A 21,475-nucleotide genomic window follows, 5' to 3' on the forward strand; every position below is an offset into this window, starting at 1 on the left:
CATCTGCTGGTTCACTCCCCAAATGGCCGCAATGGCCGGAGCTGTGCAGATCCGAAACCAGGAGCCAGGAGGTTCTTCTGGGTCTCCACATAGGTGCAGGGGTCCAAGCACATGGGCCATCTTCTGCTGCTTTCCCAGATGCATTAGCAGAGAGCTGGATCAGAAGTGGAACAGCTGGGGGCCAGCGCTGTGGCATAGCGGGTAAAGCTGCTGCCTGCAGTGCCAGCATCCCATATGTGTCCTGGTTCGAGTCCGGCTGCTCCACTTCCGATCCAGCTCTCTGCTATGGCCTGGGAAAGCAGTAGAAGATGGCCCAAGTGCTTGGGCCCCTGCACCTGCATGGGAGACCCAGAAGCTCCTGGCTTCTGGATTTGCATCAGTGCAGCTCCGGCTGTTGTGGCCAACTTGGGAGCGAGCCAATGGATGGAAGACCTCTTTCTCTGCCTCTCCTCTCTTTCAAATAAATAAATAAATAAATAAATAAATAAATAAATCCTTTAAAAAAATTGAGCTTATGCTGCATAAACAATTAAAAAAAAAAAGTGGAACAGCTGGGACTTGAACTGGTGCCCATATGGGATGTTGGCACTGCAGGCCGGAGTTTTAACCCACTGTGCCACACTGCTGGCCCGGGACACTCAGTTTCTGATTGCTAACATCAAACCATACGTCTGTATACGCCACCCACTCCTTTATCAGAGGCACCAGGGGAGCACCCTTCAAAGGGGAGGGGCTGCCCTCAGGAGAGCCCTGCAGGACAGACTCACAGGGCCACAGCAGGTGGCAGAGTTAGGGGCTCCCGGCTCCTGTCAGGTGGGGTGTCACCGGCATGGCAGACACCAAGGAGCAGCAGCAAAGCCCCCTCCATGTCACCCAATGAAGGCATGTGGGGCCAGCCACCCAGGAAGGGGGCCAGCACAGACTGGTCAGGCCCCAGGCCCACATCCCCCGAGTCTGGAAACTCATTTCTCAGAGGCATCAGGCAACAGGGGTGTGCCCTATCCTCTCACAAATGCCCTCACCCCAGTAGCAACTGCAACGGGCCAGAAGTTTCCCCACAGACAGCAACGTTAAGAAAGGCACGTGCACAGTCAGGAGGACCAGCATTCATGCAGGCATCTTCTGAGAAAATACTGCACCCACAAAACCAGCCTGCAAGGGAGAAGGCAGAGAACGGGGAGGGACGCGGAGGTAAGAGCTGCAGCCCGCAGAGGGGCAGGCTCTGCGGCGGAAGGGAGGCAGCAAGGCACCTGTGGCTGAGCTGACCAGCTCGCTCCCATGGACAGCGTGGGATGCAGGGGTTCAGGTTCAGCCCCAGCATGGGACTGGACTCCTGTGAGATGGGACCCACCCTGGGTTCACTTCAGACAGTAAAGTGAGGGGTGGCAGAGATTGGAGGGCAGCACTGGCTGTGAGCGGACAGCTTGCCAGGCTGCCTGAACCTCCTGTTCCAGTTTTATCTTTAAAAATTAATTAAGGGGGCCAGCACTGTGGCGCAGGAAGTTAATCTTCTGCCTGCGGCACTGGCATCCCATATGGGCACCGGTTTGAGTCCTGGCTGCTCCTCTTCCAATCCAGCTCTCTGCTGTGGCCTGGGAAAGCAGTAGAAGATGGCCCAAGTCCTTGGGTCCCTGTACCCGCTTGGGAGACCTGGAGGAAGCTCCCGGCTTCACATCGGCCCAGCTCTAGACGTTGCTGCCGTTTGGGGAGTGAACCAGAGGATGGAAGACCTTTCTCTCTGTCTCTGCCTCTGTCTGTAACTCTACCAGTCAAAAACAAACCAAAAAAACCAACAAAGACAAAAAACTAAAGGGCTAACATTGTGGCATAGCAAGTTAAGTTGCCGCCTGCAACACTGGCATCCCATATGGGTGTTGGTTCGTGTCCTCCTGGCTGCTCCATTTCTGATTCAGCTCCCTGTTAATGGCCTGGGAAAGCAATGGAAGACAGCCCAAGTGCTTGGGCCCCTGCACCCACATGGGAGACCTGGAGGAAGCTCCTGGCTCCAGATTGGCCGTTGTGGCCATTGGGGAGTCAATCAGTGGATGGAAGACCTCCCTCCCCGCTCCCCACCTCATTATCTTTACTCTGCCTCTCAAAAACAAAACAAATAAACAAAACAAAAACTGTAATTAAGACGACAAGGCACAGCATGGTTGAATCACGTAACAGATGTTGACACTGGAGTTGTTCATCCAGGCAGAGAAGTTTAACAGAATTTAAACCCACTCTTGTAACAGAAAGCAGCACGCTGGGCCGCAGAAGACCAATCCAGAGGTGTCCTGGCCAAGTGGGTGGTGAACGTCAGGGTCAGGCCTGGGAGGACTGAGACACAGGCATGGATCTCCGAGTAACAGCTGAAGGCATCCATGTCTGGACCATTGACTTTATTGTTTATGTTGCATATTCCAACAAATATAACAATAACAAACTCCTCTTTAAAAAGTAAGGCACATGAAAAGCCTGTGCAAGTTCTGAATTATTTTACGGTTCCTATTGGCTAATAAAAGCATTTTCACTATAGAACTGAAGCTATCTAGAAAAGTACATAATGCGTTTTTTGCAAGCAGAATTCCTGATACATTATTACATTTTTACCTTGTGGCACAATTAAACTGTCATGAAACCCAACGTTTGCATCATAATGATACTATTACAGCTGCAGTTTGCATTACAGTATTGTTAAAACTGCAAAAACATGAATCAGCTATCCACATATGTACAACCAGGTCCCCCAATATTAATTATAATAAAATAGAACATCGGTGTTCCATTCCATTAAAGTTAAGAGATTTGGCATTTTCAGTCTTTCTTCTGTAGTCCCGCTGCTTTTCACAAAAGGCTGATGGTTATACGATACTGAAGACCATGGAAAGGTACTGTTCATAAGACACCTGAATCCAGCCATCCTGATCCGTATCGTAGCGTCGGAATATATCCGTCAACCTCTGGGAAAAACAAAAAGCAACAGCATTCAGAACGTGGTACTGACTAAACAGAGGGAACAGGCACACTGAGGAACAGGTAACTCATCTCCTGCAGGGAATCTGGTGATGGAGACCAGCACAGGCAGGCTCAGGTCGGGTATCCCTGATACCCCACACATTGGAACAACCCTGGACACCAAAGGTGGGGCCGGCCCAGCTCAGCTACAGACCCCGTGAGGCCTTGGTCTCCTGAATGGGCTGAGCCTGGCCCTCCCTTCTATTTTTTTTTTTTTTTTTTTTTTGACAGGCAGAGTTAGTGAAAGAGAGAGAGAGACAGAGAGAAAGGTCTTCCTTCTATTGGTTCACCCCCAAAGTGGCCGCTACAGCCGGCGTGGTGCGCTGCGCCAATCTGAAGCCAGGAGCCAGGTGCCTCCTTCTGGTCTCCCATACGGATGCAGGGCCCAAGCACTTGGGCCATCCTCCACTGCCTTCCCAGGCCACAGCAGAGAGCTGGACTGGAAGAGGAGCAACCAGGACAGAATCCAGTGCCCTGACCAGGACTAGAATCCGGGATGCTGGTGCCGTAGGCGGAGGATTAGCAAAGTGAGTCGTGGCGCCGGCCAGTTTTCAGGTTTTTTAAGATTTATTTATTTATTTGAAAGGCAGAGTTACAGAGAGTCAGAGGCAGAGAGAGATCTTCCATCTACTGGTTCACTTCCCAAATGGCTACAATGGCTGGAGCTGGGCCAATCCGAAGCTAGGAGTCAGGGGCTTCTTCTAGGTCTCCCAGGCGGGTGCAGGGACCCAAGCACTTGGGTCTTCTACTGTTCACCCAGGCCACAGCAGAGAGCCGGATTGGAAGTGGAGCAGCCAGTCTTGAACTGGTGCCCATACAGGATGCTGGCATGGCAGGCAGTGGCTTTACCCACTATAGCACAGTGCCAGCCCCCAGATTATTTTTTATTTGAAAGTCAGAGAGACAGAGACAGAGAGACAGAGAGACAGAGACAGAGAGAGAGAGAGAGAGAGATCTTTCATCCACTGGTTCACTCTCCAATTGGCCGCAACAGCTGGAGTTGCACCGATCTGAAGCCAGGAACCAGGCAGACTTCCAGGCTCCTGGCTTTAGCCTGGCTGTTTTGGGCATCTGGGGAGTGAACTAGTGAACGAAGATGGATATCTCGCTTTCTGCCTTTTAAATAACATGAAAACAAACAGTTGTTTAAAAGCCTTTTTTTCCCTGACAAGGCTAGAAGACAGGGGCCTGGAAGGTGTCAGTACCCCAACTGCTAATGTCCATGAAAATCCCAGCACTACAGTAATCCAGACCCAGTCCATCGGAATTCTAAAGTAGAGAATGGCACAGGAGTCCAGAGAGGCAGGAATGCACCAAGACTGTCCCTACTCTAGGGGCTTGAAGCAGACAGTTCTCCAGCAATCACTCAAGAATGGATGATGGATCCAAACTCATCTGTAGAGAAACCCAGAAGTGCTGCACGGGCCAAATCAGAGAAGATCTGCTTTTACTGGTTTATCATTTTAAACAGAAAGGAAATATGAGAATGTTTTCTAAAACTCCAAATTACACCTAAACACTTCATGCTGTTCACATCACTGAATGGATTCCAAGGCCAGCAAGACGCAGCCTGGACTTGGATTTGCACCAGGAGGGCTGACTTCTAGGGCAGGAAGCTCATGGAAACACGTGTGCTCCCACACATGGGAGCTGCTTCAGAACCACAGGTGGGGCCACACTGACGTCTCTGCTGCCGTTTTTGCTGGATGCTGTTACTGCAACATTTTGAAAGATACACAAGGTTTATCAACATGCAGCATTCCCAAAGCTTGAACCATGGACCCTGATCTCTGAACACCAGCAAGGGCTGCAAAAGGAAGAGCTGGGTGAGTTCCATTGGTCCTGCTCTGTCTTAAGCATCCCTAGGCAGCCCCTCAAGCTCTCTGCCTCGGTTTCCTCACTGACCATCAGTGAGTGATGGGGGGCTCCAGAGGCCAGAACACAGTGATTCTTTGTCCATGTTCTCAGACTGGAAGCTTTTTGTAAAAATACAGAATACCACAGTGTATGTGTGTGACTCCGAGATGGAGTAGTGGAGTCTCTTCTGAATGGACTGCTCTGCATTTCCAAGGGAGAGAAACAACGTTGTCTAGACATCTATTAACAGAATCAGTTACTTCTCCAAAGGTGAGACCTATATGAGCTCCAAACACCAACTCTACACATGCCTAACTCAGTTCCTTGCACTGAGGGTCAGGTGCACCCCTCTGACAGTCCCCTCCTTCCAGTGCCCACATGGCTTCCTGTTCACCTGCAGGACGATGCAGCCCTGGATGAAGTCGTCAAACGCGATCTGCCCCCGTCCTTGTCGGTCAAACTTTCGAATGAGGATGTCATGGAACTGGTCAGAGAGCCGGTAGCCTTAAAGAGGAAAATCAGAGTTAGGAGCAGACCAGGACAGGTAGACGGCTCTCCCACCCAAGACTCCAAGCCTCAGGAATTCCACAACATAGAGCCAGGTGGGGATAAAACTGCAAATTCATTCGACTCCCTCTGAAACCTAAACAAGTCATTCTGCAATCTGTGTGCACCTCCAGACTGGGAAGGTAACCCCACTCAAAGATCAACACCATCCACCTCTCTGCAAGGGAGGAGGTGTGACGTGAGCCATGCTGTGATGAAAGCAAAGGCCACGTATCTTAATTAACCACGGCCATTCAGGGCTGTGCCCAGGGAAAGCACCCACGGCAGAGCCAGACCCGGCTTCTGGCACCCGGTAGTTATCTTTGACACTCTTTTTCTCCTGGGTTTTGGATGTGAAAAGTGCGCTAGGTCACGCATTACATCACAGAAGGGAAGACGGAGGAGTCTCCCCCACTGAAGGCAGGGAGTGCATCTGACACCAGAGTCGGCTGGCCCTCACAAAGTCCAAAACCTCTGAGAGCTCCCAGAACGCTTCAGTTATTTCAGATTTACTGAGAAGGTCTCCAGCAGGGAGACAGCTCTGCAGCACCACACTTGCAGGACTCTCGGGCCGCCCCAAACGCGCTCACGCTTGTCCTACGGCCTTCCCGTCACCTCCCCTGTGGGACCGACTTGTCCTCACTGGCTCAGGAGACAAGACGCAGGTGCCAGAATATGGTTACTGGCTTTCAGTCTTGGAGGAATCTTGCAAGGACAAGTACACCTATCGTCTGAGTGAATTTCACAGTTAATTACCTGTAGGAGGACTTAATCATTTTACTGATAAAGACTCAAACACACCCACAGGTACATAACACCTTCCAGAGTGCTCAAGGCATGCTGTGGCCTAAGCTTGGGGGCCTCCAATGAGTGATGGCTGCCTCACCCCCTTCCCGGCAAGCTGAGTAGAAGACAGGACCCCAAAATGTCAGAAAGACAGCACAGTAGGGAGTGCAATTTTTGCTTCTGAGGTTGACTTCCTAACAGTTAAAACTTTCCAAAACAATACGCAAAAAGCATGGCAACATTCCTTTTGGTGAAAGGGGTGATGGCCAGGACAACAAAGAGCTGCTTTGGACTCCTGAGGGATTCTGCCACTGCGTGGAGATTTCTAGAATGTCCTCAGTCTGATGAGGACACAGGGCCCGATGGGCATTCTCTATGTTAGTGTTTAGATCATGCACTCCAAGGACCCAACGGTCCTCAGTGCTCCAGGTGACAGGCCCAGTTCACCTGACACAGCCCCAGGGTGACTCTCCATGGAAGTTCCTGTCCCAGGGGACAGAAGTCTGCCCAGACTCTGTCCAGTGTCCCCAGCTAAGGCCAGCAAGGTCAGATGTATCCCAAGTTCTAATTGGGATCTATCCCTCCGACCCCACCCCACCCTGAATCCTGGCCCACAGTTGGGGAGCTCTAGAAGGGGCCCTGACTCACCCTATGGACAGCTCACAGGAAAGCAAAAGGAGAGGAGGAGTGAAGAGTGTGCACTGGGAGGGGCCGGGGAGAGGGCAGAGGCCACATGAACACTCAGACTCAGAACAACTACACTGGATCATGATCTAACTTTCCCTTGTTTTGTAGAAGGCACTTACTAGCAGCAGTCTCTTGAGTAAAACACAGGTTTTGTTTCATGGCCAGATGAAACAGCGCTAGGTTAACCCCAAACTGGAATCTTGGTGTAGCTTCAGCTTTGGTCAGTTTTTCCTTCGTAAATAAAAATCCCAGCTTCCTGTCAGACCTGACTTACCCTGACAGGCCCTCGATGCACTCTGGACAGGTGCCATGAACACTCCCAGGAAGCACGGCACACGGCTACAGGCCCAGGCTCGTGTGTGTTCACGTGCACACACACGCTCATCCAGCACACACGTGCTGAAGGCAGATGAGAATGGGTACACTCTTTCTCCAGTACCCCATCCAAGGCCCATGGCTGGACGGACGGAGAAACCTGCTGACTCGCACAACCGTGTCTGTGGGTGACTGCAGTGTCTCCTCCTTGCATTTTGATGTGACGTGAAGTATAAGGTACCCCACACCACCTTAAATCATTTCAAAAGCCACATTCTCAGTTTTGTGCGTGAAATCACTCCAATTCACAAAAGACAGACAATCTGCATAGCGCTTATCTCATTCTGGATGAAAAAACTGCACAAAATCTCCACGTCAAAATGTAAGCCTTCAGGATATAAATATACCAAAATATGAACCTGCACAAAAAAAAAAAAAAAAAAAAAAAGAAAAGAAAAGAAATTTTACACAGACTGGGTTAAAAAAATCAGTCATTTGAACAAAGTAAAGAAGAACCTTCAACGGCTGTGGGTTCCAAAAAGAAACAAGCTACACGACAGACAAGTGAATTACCAAAACCTGAGAGTGCCTGCTTGAGCTCGTTCTTGTCGATCATGCCCGAGTTGTCCCTGTCGTAGGTGCGGAACACGTTCTGCCAGTCGGTGATGTACTTCCACACGCCTGTGAACTCACTGAAGTTCACGCCTGCCTTGTTCTCTCGGTCAAACATGGCTAAGACAGAAGACACCAGCAGTGCACATCAGGCTGACTGCCCAAGTTTCACAGCCAGAGATCCAACCCCAGAAGCCCACCCCAAGCTTCCAGGGGACCCTGGTCCTTTAGGAAGCCAGCACAGAGCCAGCCTGCTAATCGCTAGTGCTGGTTCACAAACGTCTGAACGGTCCCATCACCCACTGTTAGAACGCACACTGCAGCGTGAAGCAAAACGCCAGCAGAACACTCCGACAGACTCAAAATGAAAGCAACGGTTTCCACTGAAGTGTGTTCTGCTTTAGACAGGAAACCAGGGGCAGAGCGGTCCGATGGCTTGACCTGACTCTCCTGACCCTGTGCCAGACCTGCTCCCGCCTCTCCAGGGCATCCACATCCCTGGTGGAGGCTCACAGGACCCCACTTCAGTGGAAGCCCACTTCACTCAGAAAGACAGACCCTCGGCTACTGTCTCACTAGGCTTTAGGTTAAATAAGACTTGGTTTTCATTTAAAAGAAAATCAGTCTAATTCCAAGTCCAAATATAAAAAAACTTTACATTTGCATGTGATTGTAAAATATGTAAAACTCAGTTTGAGGGGCTGGCATTGGCATCCCATATGGGCACTGGTTTGAGTCCCAGCTGCTCCACTTCCCTACCAGCTCCCTGCTAATGGCCTGGGAAAGCAGTGGAAGATGGCCCGAGTGCTTGGGCCCCTGCACCCACATGAGAGACAGGGATGAAGCTCCTGGCTCCTGGCTTCAGCCTGGCCCAGCTCTGACAGTTGTGGCCACTTGGGGAGTGAAGCAGCAGATGGAAGATCTCTCTCTCTCTCGCTCTGTAACTTTGCCTTTCAAATAAATAAAATAAATCTTAAAAAAAAAATTAACAACTTAGCTTCAACTGTTCCTACAAAGAAGATGGCAGGCAACTGGTCTCTTCACAAGCAGTAAAACACAGGACTGTAACACGGTGCTCTCGGCGGGGTCAGTGAACTACTGTCCACTGACACATCACATAACGAAAGCTCGTGTGGGACACAGCACTGGCCTCTCCTCCAGCCGTCACAGGCTGCCTCCCATGTCACCCGTCAAGACAAGGACTGTGCAGAGAGGGCACCAGGTGTGCAGTGTGCTGGGAGGCAGCCAGCATCACTCGCCCACACACAGCCACCTGGGCATCTGCACCTGTCAGCACCTGTTCCAGCACTGACGGCCAAGCCTCTGCCACCACGCACTGTAAATTACTGCGACAGGTGTGAAGTGGCCAGGCACTCGGGCTCTGCCGCACTGCTGAGCTCACCAGAGAGTAAGGGGGTCCTCCTGAGGCTAAAAATGTGCAGGAGGACAGGGGTGAAGCAAGAGCAGCCCCTCTGGGAAACAAGGGACATGGAAGTGACAGGATGAGCCCAAGACACAGTAACAAGGGAATGTGTAAGGAGTACATCTCCAGAAGGGCTGGCGAAGAAAAACAAAAATTAAGAAAATATCAAGGAAAACACCCACCATAAAGAACTTAAATTCTGCAGCAACAGTAACGACGACATGTGGAGCCCCCTCCCCAGGACTTCATTCAGGGATCAGAAACACTACACGAAACGAATACCGTGCAAGGGGTCTTCCCAAAAGTTCACGGAAACGTACCTTAGGAGAAAACTATGCATGGATTCCAAAGAAGCTCTGTACTCTCTCTTTTAATTCCACTTCTAAATTTTTTGATGTACTTTCTCTCTCACACACATACACAGAATATTATTCAATTAAAAAACTTATTTGAAATCTAAAAGACTATGAAATGAACAAGTGGTAAGAAACCACACACACACACACAAGAAAGACTTGAGAATAAGCAAATAGTAATTTAGAACTATCATACATATACAACCGTTAGAATTAGAAACGGAAAGGATGGGTTAGGCAGTACATTGGAAATAAAAAGCACACGAAAGCGCACGCGTGCACACACACACACACACGAGAGGGGCAGAGCTGGGAGGGAGAAAGCAAAGGTTCAATGCCTGGCTCACTGGCACTGCAGGAGGAGCCATGAAGCCATGCGCAAGCCACAGCCAGGCCACTGCAGGCAAAGCAGCCCAGGCCACAGATACTCACATATGATCGACCTGACAGTCACGGGGTTAAATGGAGTCCATGTGCCTGAAACAGACAGCAAACAACAGGAATTCAATCATTTCATAGGGACCCCTGGGAGCTGTTTTGGTTGCCATGGCCACAGGGAGGGCCCATAAGCACTCTGGGGTCAGGTGTTCTGCCAGATATTCAAAACTGTAATTATCTCAGGCCAGAAGTTCACCTTTGTTTAAGACATAACAAAAAATGGTTTTGTATTACCTTCACACACTGAACTTTCCAGGCACGCAGCTACCAGGTAAGTTGAGAAGGCGGCACCTGGTTTCACCCTAATCACCATGGCCTGCAGCACGGGAGTCGCCACGACTCCCAGGGTACAGCCCTGAGAGCTGTGTGCATGGTGACGCTACACTCGCTCATCCTCATGCCCAAGATTCAAAGCACTTTGTTCTTTCACTGGTTTGCACGTGCGCTGGAAAGCTAAGACTTGTGGTTTTGAGTGGAGGGGCAGGGAGTGGCTCTGCCCAGCCCACTTACACTGAAGCAAGGCAGTCACAGGCACGCTCTGGTCCCTGGTCAGCAGGCAGAATCCCTTTGCCTCCACAGCCCACTGGGCTCACACAACTCCTACTACCAAGTACCATGGCGGCTCAGCTTGGCTCTTCCTCAACCTGAGCTGTGTCTCCTCAAAAAACACAGCCTGCACCCCACCCTACTTGCACTTTCTTCAGGAAGCTTTCCCTAGGGCCCTGGAGCCCCTGCCCAAAAGTTAAGTTCAACTGCTCTGCTCAAGTGCCTCCTACGTTCCTCTTGGGAGGCCATGGCCAGATGTAGGGACTCAGTGAGCGTGCACTACCCCACAGAAGCCAGGGCACCTGTCTCTGTCCACTGCACATCAGACCCGGACAAGCATCTGTTAAACTGCACAGACCTTCAGTCTACAGGAATATCTTGTGCAGGCTTCATAGATGTTTAGGGGAAGACTGGGCAGCAGTGTGTACAGAAAAGTGTTGGAAAACATCAACACTGGCTGGCGCCACGGCTCACTAGTCTAATCCTCTACCTGCGGTGCCAGCACTCTGGGTTCTAGTCCCAGTTGGGGCGCCGGATTCTGTCCCAGTTGCTCCTTTTCCAGTCCAGCTCTCTGCTATGGCCCAGGAAGGCAGTGGAGGATGGCCCAAGTGCTTGGGCACTGTGCCCGCATGGGAGACCAGGAGGAGGCACCTGGCTCCTGGTTCAGATCGGTGCAATGCACCAGCTGTAGCGGCCATTTGGGGGGTGAACCAATGGAGGGAAGAAAAAAAGAAAAAGAAAGAAAGAAAACATCAGCATTACAGAAAGCTGGTCTAGGCACAGCAGCAGCACTTCCTCACCCAGTTCTACGTGGGCTTCCCTTCCCGCTTCTTCCTCTGTGTGCTGCCCAGCAGTGTTCACACCTGAAGAGAACCCCATCTAACCCCTCAGAGCCCAGCTCCAGCAGCCAACCACCACAGCAAGTGCTCCTGTCAGGCAGGAAGTTGGAAATTAGCCTATGTGTGTGTGAGAGGGGCTTGAGGAAAACAAGGTGTGTGCAGGAGCTTACCCCGGAAGCAGCCCAGGATTTTACACCTCCAAGTCCTGCCCAGACCCCAGCTGCTTTCCAGGCGGTCCCAGCCCTTCCCCCAAGGGAAGTTCCCAGGAGAATCCTCTCTCCTCAGTACCACATGGGTTCCCTGGCTTGAGGACATGCAGCAATAAAACCTCCACGGCCTTCCTCCAAGGCAGGGCCCTAGCGGAAGCTCCTCTGCCCAGGGGCCAGGTGAGCTCCCCAGTCTGATAGCACTGAGCAGTGAATCCCTGGGAGGAATTTTTCCTAATTCACACTCAGCAAACCCTTCGTCCTGGAGGAGGAGGAGAAGGGTAGGAGAAACAGCAGGAAGAACTGGACCCTTGCCCTTACAAGCCCAGTCTGAACACAGACTGCATGCTCAGCGCTCACTCTGCTGAGCTGCCCGCCAGGCCTGCCAGGTGTATTCTCACCATTTAACCATGTGACCTTGCTCTCCCCAGTCTGAGTGGGCACTCTCTCTCTCGGATTCTGTCCCATCCGTTCTGGTGGATGCCTTACCTCCCAATAAATCTTGCTACCTTGCTTACCACTGCTCTCTGGCTCACATCTGAATGCTTTCTTGCTCAGAGACCAGAACCTACTCCACCCATCTCCTCCAACACTCCGTCCTCTGGTTGTGGAGACACGGCCTCCTTTCCTGCTCTCCCCCAGAGAGGAGTTGGAGTGTGTTTACGGAGCAGGGGCAGCTGGCCTAACCTCTCCATGGGGAGCTGCCCTGTGATATGCTCTTGAATGCTGAAGGCAGAAGCCTCGTGGGGCCTTCTCATCAAGTAACAGGGCTGGTGAGCTCTAAGCCCAGTGACACAGGGAGGACACAAGCAGTGTGCTGAAAAAAAAGACAGCCTGGACAAAAAATCAAAGCTCAAGCCCGGGGCTGGCACTGTGTAGCAGTAGGTTAATCCTCCACTTGTGACACCAGCATCCCATATGAGCGCCAGTTCTAGTCTTGGCTGCTCCACTTCCAATCCAGCTCTCTGCTATGGCCTAGGAAAGCAGCAGAAGATGGCCCAAGTCCTTGGGCCCCTACACCCATGCAGGAGACCCAGAAGAAACACCTGACTCCTGGCTTAAGATCAATGGCCGTTGCGGCCATTTTGGGGCATGAACCAGCAGATGGAAGACCTCTCTCTGTCTCCCGCTCTCACTGTCTGTAACTCTGCCTCTAAACAACAAAAACCTGAAGCTTATTCAGTGGTTCAAACCACCAGTGAGTTCCTGAGTTTGGTTACAGGCTTTGAGCTTTTCTTAAAGCGTGGCTGCTAGTCACAGTGACAAAGAAAGAACACCCAGTAACAGCAGCTAACAGCCTTGATGACTGATCAGGAGGTGCACTGTGTTCCCACACTCAGTAGGGAGAGGTCCTTAAAGCACAGATGTGTCCTACCCAAGCCAAGCAGAGGGTCCCTGAGAGGCTGGGCTCCCTGCAAGCATTCAGGTCCACAATGTTGAAGGAATGTTGGCACACAGGTACAGGTGTGTGCAGAGATGGCTTGTCCCTGAGGGCTGTGGCTCAGGGGAGGGGGACCAAGACAGCGGCCTACAGTTCTCTCGAGTACTCTGGGGATGATGGGAGCATCTGAGGCTCAAGAGGGAAAGGAGGCAGAGGTGCCAGTCCTCAGGCTGTTCCCAGATGAACCCCAAAGCCCAGTGACCCACACGAGCTGCACCACCACCACGTGTAGACACCTAATTTTTGGTTACATTAGACCCTAAGCAGTGCATAAAATGCTCTCTGCAAGACAGCACCCTGTGACACAGACAAGCCACGCATCACAGAGCTCACCCAAAGTACACAAGAACACAGACAGGGCTTTCCATGCCCTTCCTGGGCTTCCCGTCTCAGAATTTCTGGGCCAGTCCCAGATTCCAACAGCCCAACCTGCTTTCCCCAATAACCAATCATCTAGGCTTCCTGTCAGCCCTTTACTTAGAAATAAATGGTTGGCTGGCACCACGGCTCACTAGGCTAATTCTCCACCTACAGCGCCGGCACACCGGGTTCTAGTCCCGGTTGGGGCGCCGGATTCTGTCCTGGCTGCTCATCTTCCAGTCCAGCTCTCTGCTGTGGCCCGGGAAGGCAGTGGAGGATGGCCCAAGTCCTTGGGCCCTGCACCCGCATGGGAGACCAGGAGAAGCACCTGGCTCCTGGCTTCGGATCAGCGCAGTGCGCCGGCCGTAGCGGCCATTTGGGGGGTGAACCAACGGAAGGAAGACCTTTCTCTCTCTCACTAACTCTGCCTGTCAAAAAAAAAAAAAAAAAAAAAAAAAGAGAAAGAAATGCTCACTGCCCCTATTCCCCTACTGCCTCCATTGCATCTCAAGGAACTAAAGGAAACAGGTATACACAAACATTGGGCAGACATAACTTTTCCACCCACAATTTGGGGACAGCGCTAAAGGCATCAGAAGCACACTGTAAGGACTGGCCTGCATCTCTGCACTATTTTGGTGTTTTTGACACTTAAACCTCAAGCACACAAATGGTTAGAAATTTCTATCTACCCCTTTGTGAAAGGTTAAGATAACCCATCTCATTTCCTGCTACAGGATAATATACTGTTTTGTGTTCTTTCTTCAAAGTATGTCCGGTTAACCAGAAACTGACATTCTGGTTAATGAAGGCTGTGGTGAGTGGTAAAGTCACCAGCACTGCACAGATGAAATCCCTGGATTGTGGGGTCTTGTGAGGGAAAACTCTGCACCCCCCCCCCCACATTTGCAATCTCTTCCTCTGGGACTCCTGGCTTTCTGCAGGGGAGAAGAGCTGTATGGGGGTCCAGCGAGCTCAGGGCACAGACCTGGTACGTAACGCATGGGCATGCCAGCTCTGTGGATTTAAAAAAAAAAAAAAAAAGATTATTTATTTACTCGAAAGGCAGGGTTACACACACAGAGAGAGGTTTTCCATCCACTGGTTCACTCCCCAGTTGGCCTCATTGGCTGGAGCTGTGCCAATCCAAAGCCAGGAGCTTCTTCCGGGTCTCCCACACGGATGCAGAGCCCCAAGGACTTGGGCCATCTTCTACTGCTTTCCCAGGCCATAGCAGAGAGCTGCATGGGAAGTGGAGCAGGTGGTACTTGAACCGGCGCCCATATGGGATGCCGGCACTACAGGCTGGGGCTAGAACCCACTAAGCCACAGCACCGGCCCCTAGACCTCTTCACATTCAACAAAAGCCCATATTTTACAGGCAACTTGTATCACAGCTCCAGGTGGCCATGACTGGAAATAGAGACTTCCTGAAAGCAACGGACGTGCTGATCAACGGCACTGACAAGGCTTAGCCCCCCGAGCTGGTAAATCCACTGTAGAAACTTCACCAAGCTTTCATCAAGTCACTGCAGCATTTCTGTTCATGAAGAGCACAACAGTGAAACTATTTCCCAGCCTGCAGAGGGCCCGAGTCTGGGTCCCAAGAAGGAGCAGCAGAATCTGGTGCCCAAAGTTGGTGAGGGCAGAAACTTCCACTCATCCTCCTTTTACATCCAGAGAAACTGAGGTAGATGGCTGCGACCTGCCCAAGGTCGTAGAGCAACTTGTGAGCAAAGCATGTCCACAAATCCTGACCCTTGTTATTTCTCTTTGGTATTCTGGCCAGGTAAGTTTCTGGGAAGAGCAGGTGCTAACAGGCTGTACTGAGGTCCCCAAGGTCACCCTCAGGCTCAGTGAGGGGAGCACCACGGCCACCACTGGTCACGGAAGTAGTGGGCCGCCAGGTATGCGTGTCCTTGGTCCTCTCCCAGCAAAGGACTCCTCCACCAGGGGCTGCGGCACCAGTGCTCCCACCAAGCTCTCTTGAGCCTGGGGTCCTGGGCTTTTCCCGGAGGTCAGCCACCAGAGGAAAAGCAGGCATCCGATCGAACTCACATCACCACAGCAAAGCAGCACGAGGCAGAGCATCCCACGCTCCCAACCCAGGAGCCAGCAAGGTCGTGGTCCCACACACCCTCCCCATACAAGGGGACAAGCCTGCAGGGAAGCAGGGAAACGCAGAGCAATATTCTAGTTCTTTTTAATAGAAGGTCCCCAGAAGCTGGGACTTCGAATGACTGTCAATACTGATTTTTTTTTAGGTACTGTTAAAAAAAAAGTCTCCCGGGACCAGCGCCTTGGTGCAGTGCTGGCATCCCATATGGGCGTCAGTTCTAGTTCCGGCTGTTCCTCTTCCAATCCAGCTCTCTGCTGTGGCCTGGGAAAGCAGTGGAAGATGGCCCAAGTCCTTGGGCCCCTGCATCCATGTGGGAGACCTGGAAGAAGCTCCTGGCTTCAGATCAGCACAGCTCCAGCCATTGCGGCCCATCTGGGGAGTGAACCAGCAGATGGAAGACTTCTCTCTCTCTCTCTGCCTCTCTGTAACTTTGCCTTTCAAATAAATAAATCTTAAAAAACAAACAAACAAACAAACAAAAAAAAAACAAAAAAACTACAGAAGCACAGAGGCTTAAGAAAAATTAATTTCTCACAATTTTGAGAAATAATGCTAAAGTGATTAAAAAAAGACTACCAAGTTCAACACAGTTTGTGACATGTTATTTCAAAGAGGCAAGAGAAGAGCCCGCGTCTGTCTCCCTCACACTCATGGCAGCCAGTCCCAGAGCCTCAGCTGCACACAGCCCTGCCGGGGGCCCAGTGCACACTCTCCAGCACAGCTTCAGGCAGACTACACAGTGCCCACAGAAGCACAGCCCGACTCAAGTGAGAAACCCTGTCCTTCCCTGAGTTCATTCATTAAATGTCCTGATGCAGCCTAACGATCGAATTCCATCCAAACAGAAGCCCAGTCCTAGGAGAACAACTAGAATTGGAAATTTTAGACAGTGAGCACCAGAGGAGGGCTGCAACTGTCCGAGGCAAGAACAGCGCTCCACCTTGAGGAGGGGGCTTCAGCTTGCAGGGTAACGGCAGGAGGGGCAGAACCCAACCAAGTGAGTGGGGAGGGGGCCCGGGCACCTTGCAGGCAAGAATGGTTTAACTGAAGCCTTTGGGTGATCCCAACAGGCAGAAAGGAGGGAAAATACCAGGGCCTCAGAGTGAACACCCAAATGCGAGGAAAACAGCTACAGAAGAGCCTGGGAGAATTCGTGGTGAACCAGACACCTGGATTCAAATCCCAGTTCTGCAATGTGATGGCACCACAAGTAACTCAACAGAACATCAGCAATCCATCACCTGCTGCCCTGTGAGGCTGAGGAGATGGTTAGACACGTGCACGGCCTCCTTCCAGAAACAGAGATTCACAGCTTAGCAAAATAAGGCAAATTTAAATCATGGAGGCTGGAAGAAAAGAACAAGATGGAAGAAGGAAACAAAGTATGAGTTTCAGGCTAGGTCAGAAGATTACCTCTCAAGACAATTCCTTTTACCAATGAGCCACATATTAACTAAATTTTAGCAGCTGATTTGAAGGAGTAGTAGTCGGTTAGGAGGCTGCAGACACAAGCAGACAGAACCAGCTCCCAGCTCCTTGGGTACAGGCGGCCCCACCTCCAGGGAGCAGTGGGAGGTGCCTTTTCTGAGGGCTGCTCCAGGGGACGGTCTCCCTCAGGACTCACCACGCCTTCTCACACTCAGCAACAGCTGAGGGAATCCCACAGGGCAAGTTCAGAGAAGTCACTCTTTGGGTCCACCATAAGATGATTCCGATACACTCACGACTTTGGGTTAAGCCAAGTATTGGTTTCAAAGTTTCTCGGGAATGCTGAACTCAGAACCCTTGAGGAAATTCTGTTAAAATCCACCCCACACAGGCTCCTGGCAGAGACTGAGGAGCAGCTGAAAGATCGTCCAGCTGCCATTTGCGTCAGCAACCAGCTTAACGAGTGTTGCTGTGGATTCATTCTGAGAGGAGGAGTGCAGTGGTGCCAAGAGGCACAGAGTCACCACACAGACCCCAGGAGTTGGGTGAAAGCAGGCCAGAGGAGAGCAGCCCGCAGACTCATTTATTTCAGTTGGTGCAGCAGCTTATATAGCCGAGGCAGCCAATCCGGTCAAGGGTGGTTTATGCCCTAACCAATCACAGCCTATTGCCAGGCAGGCTCTGTTGCCAGGTGGTTTCCAAAGCCATCCAATCACACCCTGTTGCCAGGCAGGCGCCGTTGCCAGCGGCCATCTTGGCATGGCCTTCTCATTCCACCACAAAGGAGGAGCAGCACTGGGGTGCCTGGTGAGAACAGCACAACCTGAAGACAGGTCAGGACAGAAGGGGCTCAGCCCAGGGCTCCAACAGCAACGCTGACCACAGGCTAGGGCTGTAAAGTACCCGGCTCCGTGCCCACGTGTCAGTGTTTGGGAAGCAGAAACCACCAAAGGCCTGGGCTGGGATCCTAGCCACGGGCAGACACAGCTAACAGCTGCTGAGTGTGTGCTGTGTGCCGGCATCTAAGAAGCACACGAGCTTGCATTCCCTGGCTTTACCCTCCTGGTAACTGTGAGCACACTGAGACCGAGGTTCAAGTGTTTGCCAGAAGCCAAGTTATCCCAACTGGTGGAGGAGGACTTGAACCCAGGCAGACTGCTGTCCTCAGGGCAAAACAAGCTGTCATGCTCATCAAGGCAAGTGTCTGACCACCACCCCCAGTAAAGAAAGCTTCACAAAAAACCTGAACCTTGGGGCTGGCGCTGCAGAGCAGTGGGTTAAAGTCCCAGCCTGCAATGCCGACATCCCATGTGAGCACTGGTTTGAGTTCTGGCTGCTCCACTTCCCATCCAGCTCTCCATTATAGCCTGGGAAAGCAGTGGAAGATGGCCTAAATCCTTGGGCCCCTGCACCTGTGTGGGAGACAGGGAAGAAGCTCCTGGCTCCTGGCTTCGGATCAGCTTGGCTCTGGCTACTGGGGTTATTTGGGGAGTGAACCAGCGGAATGGAGGACTTCTCTCTCTGGCTCTACCTCTCTGTAACTCTGCCTTTCAAATAAATAAAATAAATCTTAAAAAAACCTGAACCTGCTCAATATTCTCAAATATTCAAGCAACTGATCAACAAAGGAAACTATTTAAATGGATCACAAGCCTATTCTGACTCACTGGAAACCACTGACAAGGGTGTCTCTGAAGTAGGCACTATGTGTGGCCCTTACCACTGTGGCGACTACTGTAACCCCGTGGTCATCCGACCAGTTATGGTAGGATTGACAATATCAACCATTTTGAACAATACCGATAAAGCTTTAAGCCAGGATTTGGCAAACTGTAGCCTGTTGGAGTCCTGTTCTCCCAACAGCTCTCTGTGAGCCTGTCCTTTACCTCCTCTGAGGGTAAATCAAGCACTGGACATGCAAACCAAAGACAAGCAGAGTCTAATAATTGCCAGACAAGAGAAGTCAAGAAGACACAACAGGGACCAGCACTGCGGCACAGGGAGTTAAGCCACTGCTTGCTTTGCCAGTGTCTCCCACCGGAGCACTTTTTCGAGTCCCAGATGCTCCCCTTCTAATACGGCTTCCTGCCAATGTGCCTGGGAAGGCAGAGGATGCCCAAGTGCTTGAGCCCCTGCCACCCACGTGGGAGACTTGGGTGGAGCTCCCAGCTCCTGGCTTAGGCAGGGCCCAGCCTTGGCTGTTGCAGCCATCTGGGGACTGAACCAGTGGATGCAAGATCTCTCTTCTCTGTGTCTCTCCCTCTCGGTCACTTTACCTTTCAAATAAATAAATCTTAAAACAAGAACAAAAAAGATGAACCACACAACAGTCAGGGCAGGGGTTAGGGTATTTCCTAGTTTCCTGGAAACAATCCACATAAATGCAGGAGAAACACACCAGCTCCCTGGGCCCATCGATCCTGAGACAGAATGCTGGATCCACAGGTACACGTGCTACTCTGAAATGCAAGTCGTCAGAAATCAACACCCAGTGCCTAGTATGTGCCACGGTACACGGTTCTCCTCTGACTCTGGCCCCAACACCGTGAGCCCGTGTCCAGCAGTCAGTGTTACCCACTCACTCGTCCAGTGTCCTCCAATATCACACTGCTTTCCACTAATAAGCGCGAACCTTTCAATACTTTTATCACATCTTCAAAGCGACTCTTTTCCTAGCTTCAGTGGCAACTCTGGAAAGACAAGCTAATGCAGCTTTCAGAAAACGCCACTGTACCCGGCACGGCGACACAGGCAGGCACCTCACCAAGTACAGCGTCTCCAGCAGCACTACTGAGGGTTAACCATGTGGTAAGTCTGTGGAGAGCCCCAACGCATCACGGCCGCCACTGTCCGTGCCATCTCCACAGCCCCACTGCCTGTGCCCAACATTCCCAGCTACTTCCCCAGAATTCAGCCCTGGAGCTGCAGCAGTTCCTGTAGTGGCCACACTCCCACCAGAGTGCTGCAGACCTGCCCTAACCCTTCAACTACCTGCCAGTGCTGCCTGACAACCCTTCCAGGAATCACTAAGATTCAGTTACCTAAGAAACGCAAGACTTTCAACACACCTGAAGGACTCCTGCTGTGCAGCGCTACTGTGCCTCTCTGAACCCTAGCTTCCACTTCCATCTCCACACACAGCTGTCCTGCTGCCTCAGCAGGGCTCCTGGAGCGACAGCCAGTGAAAACCAGCGCTAACACAACTCAAAATGGCCGCAGGGCAGTCAAAAAGGACAAGAACCTTTTCCTGAGCCTCAGACTTGCCGGCATCTCAGAGGCTGCCCCGGGACACCACGACAGGAACATTTTCCAGAATCTAACACTGACTTCGAAGGTGCGAGAACTGCTGAGCGGTCCATCTGCCTCCTGACCTGGATATCGACTTGCCACCCTTTCCAACCACTGGCCCTGCCCACGTCCCCAGAGCCCTCAGCTGCGGGCTCCCCTCTCTTCCTAAAAGCCACAGTCCACCTCCCACGCAGGATGAACCTGTGAACCCAGGTTTGCATATCTAGTCTGCACCCGATTAAGACTGCCTTGGCTGTAATTGTAACCTTACCTATGGTTTCTTGGGTTATACCAGGAAGTCATGCGACAACACAAACCAGAATCACCCCCACTACGCACACCAACAGTAAGTTGGTCTTGAAAGGACGTCCTTCGCTGCGACCCAGCAGGCTTGGGCAGCGCCGACCCAGGCCCCACTCACCGTTGGACAGCGCCTGCTGCAGCTCGTTGTCCGAGATGACCCCGCTCCTGTCTTTATCGACCCTGCAAGAACAGAGAGACCCGGAAAGCTGGCGACGGAGGCGCAGGAAGAGCCGGACACGGCGAACACCAGCGCCGCGTCTGCCCGCAGCCCACGCGAGTCCGCGACGTCCCAGGCTGACCCTCGGCTCGCCGCGCTCCTCGCCTCCACCGGAGACAAGCAAACAGCCCGGGTCCGAGCCCGGACTTGCCCGAGAGGCTGAATCATCGGCCCTCCGTCCCCGCCTCCAGCTCCCTCCGTCCCGCCCGGAAGCTCCAGCCAACAGGAAAGCACTCCCGGACAGTCAGGTCGCCCCGGGCCCTGAGGCACTCGGCGGACGGCAGGACAGGGGCGCCGGCGCCGCTGCCATCTTGGCAGCCCCGGAGCAGTCCCTGGGTGACCCTCCCCGGGAGACCCTCGGGAGGGCAGGAACCCGCTCGCAGCACCGGCTTCGCGGCGGCCCGGGGAGGGGGCGAGGCCGACCAGGACTCGGAGGGGGCGCCCTGAGGCTTCGGCGGTGGACGCTGCCCTTCGGGAGGCCTCACCTCTGGAAGACGTTCCATAGGAAGCTCTGGTCCGGCAGCGCCGCGCCCGCAGCAGGGCCGGGGCCGGCCCCGGGGCCGGGGCGGTAGGAGTAGGCGGCCATCGGCCGAGAAGACTCTGGGCTGAGGCGCCGGCGGCGACGCGAACGACTCGGGGCGGCTCCGCTTCCGCTGGGCGTTGCTTGAACGCGTCACTTCCGGGGACACAGGAAGTACGTATCCC

At 52.3% G+C, this 21,475-nt stretch overlaps 1 protein-coding gene across 4 annotated transcripts; it reads right to left on the reverse strand.

Moving 5' to 3' along the window:
• Positions 1 to 2,370: 2,370 nt before the first annotated feature.
• Positions 2,371 to 21,463, reverse strand: PDCD6 (programmed cell death 6). 4 transcript variants are annotated; one of them, XM_002723193.5, is made up of 6 exons: positions 21,256 to 21,463; positions 20,672 to 20,733; positions 10,018 to 10,062; positions 7,768 to 7,926; positions 5,255 to 5,364; positions 2,371 to 2,948 (listed from the first exon to the last, which is right to left on the reverse strand). In XM_002723193.5, exons 1-6 carry the CDS (start codon positions 21,354 to 21,356, stop codon positions 2,850 to 2,852), a joined length of 576 nt encoding a protein of 191 aa, XP_002723239.1. In that variant the 5' UTR covers positions 21,357 to 21,463; the 3' UTR covers positions 2,371 to 2,849. The 4 variants fall into 4 exon arrangements, with proteins under 4 accessions (XP_002723239.1, XP_008249617.1, XP_051685756.2 ...); XM_008251395.4 differs by having other exon boundaries at positions 7,774 to 7,926; positions 21,256 to 21,446; XM_051829796.2 differs by lacking the exon at positions 21,256 to 21,463 and adding an exon at positions 20,853 to 20,933.
• Between the last annotated feature and the right edge of the window lie 12 nt (positions 21,464 to 21,475).

Source organism: Oryctolagus cuniculus, chromosome 14 (genome assembly GCF_964237555.1).
Source record: "Oryctolagus cuniculus chromosome 14, mOryCun1.1, whole genome shotgun sequence".
NCBI classification, from domain to species: Eukaryota; Metazoa; Chordata; class Mammalia; order Lagomorpha; family Leporidae; genus Oryctolagus; species Oryctolagus cuniculus.

Coding starts and splice junctions, on each gene's coding strand:
- PDCD6 (XM_002723193.5), bottom strand. CDS start 21,356: ATGGCCGCCTACTCCTACCGCCCCGGCCCCGGGGCCGGCCCCGGCCCT. Junction 20,734..21,255: donor CTATGGAACGTCTTCCAGAG/GTGAGGCCTCCC, acceptor CTGTTCTTGCAG/GGTCGATAAAGACAGGAGCG. Junction 10,063..20,671: donor GCAGCAGGCGCTGTCCAACG/GTGAGTGGGGCC, acceptor TGTCTGTTTCAG/GCACATGGACTCCATTTAAC.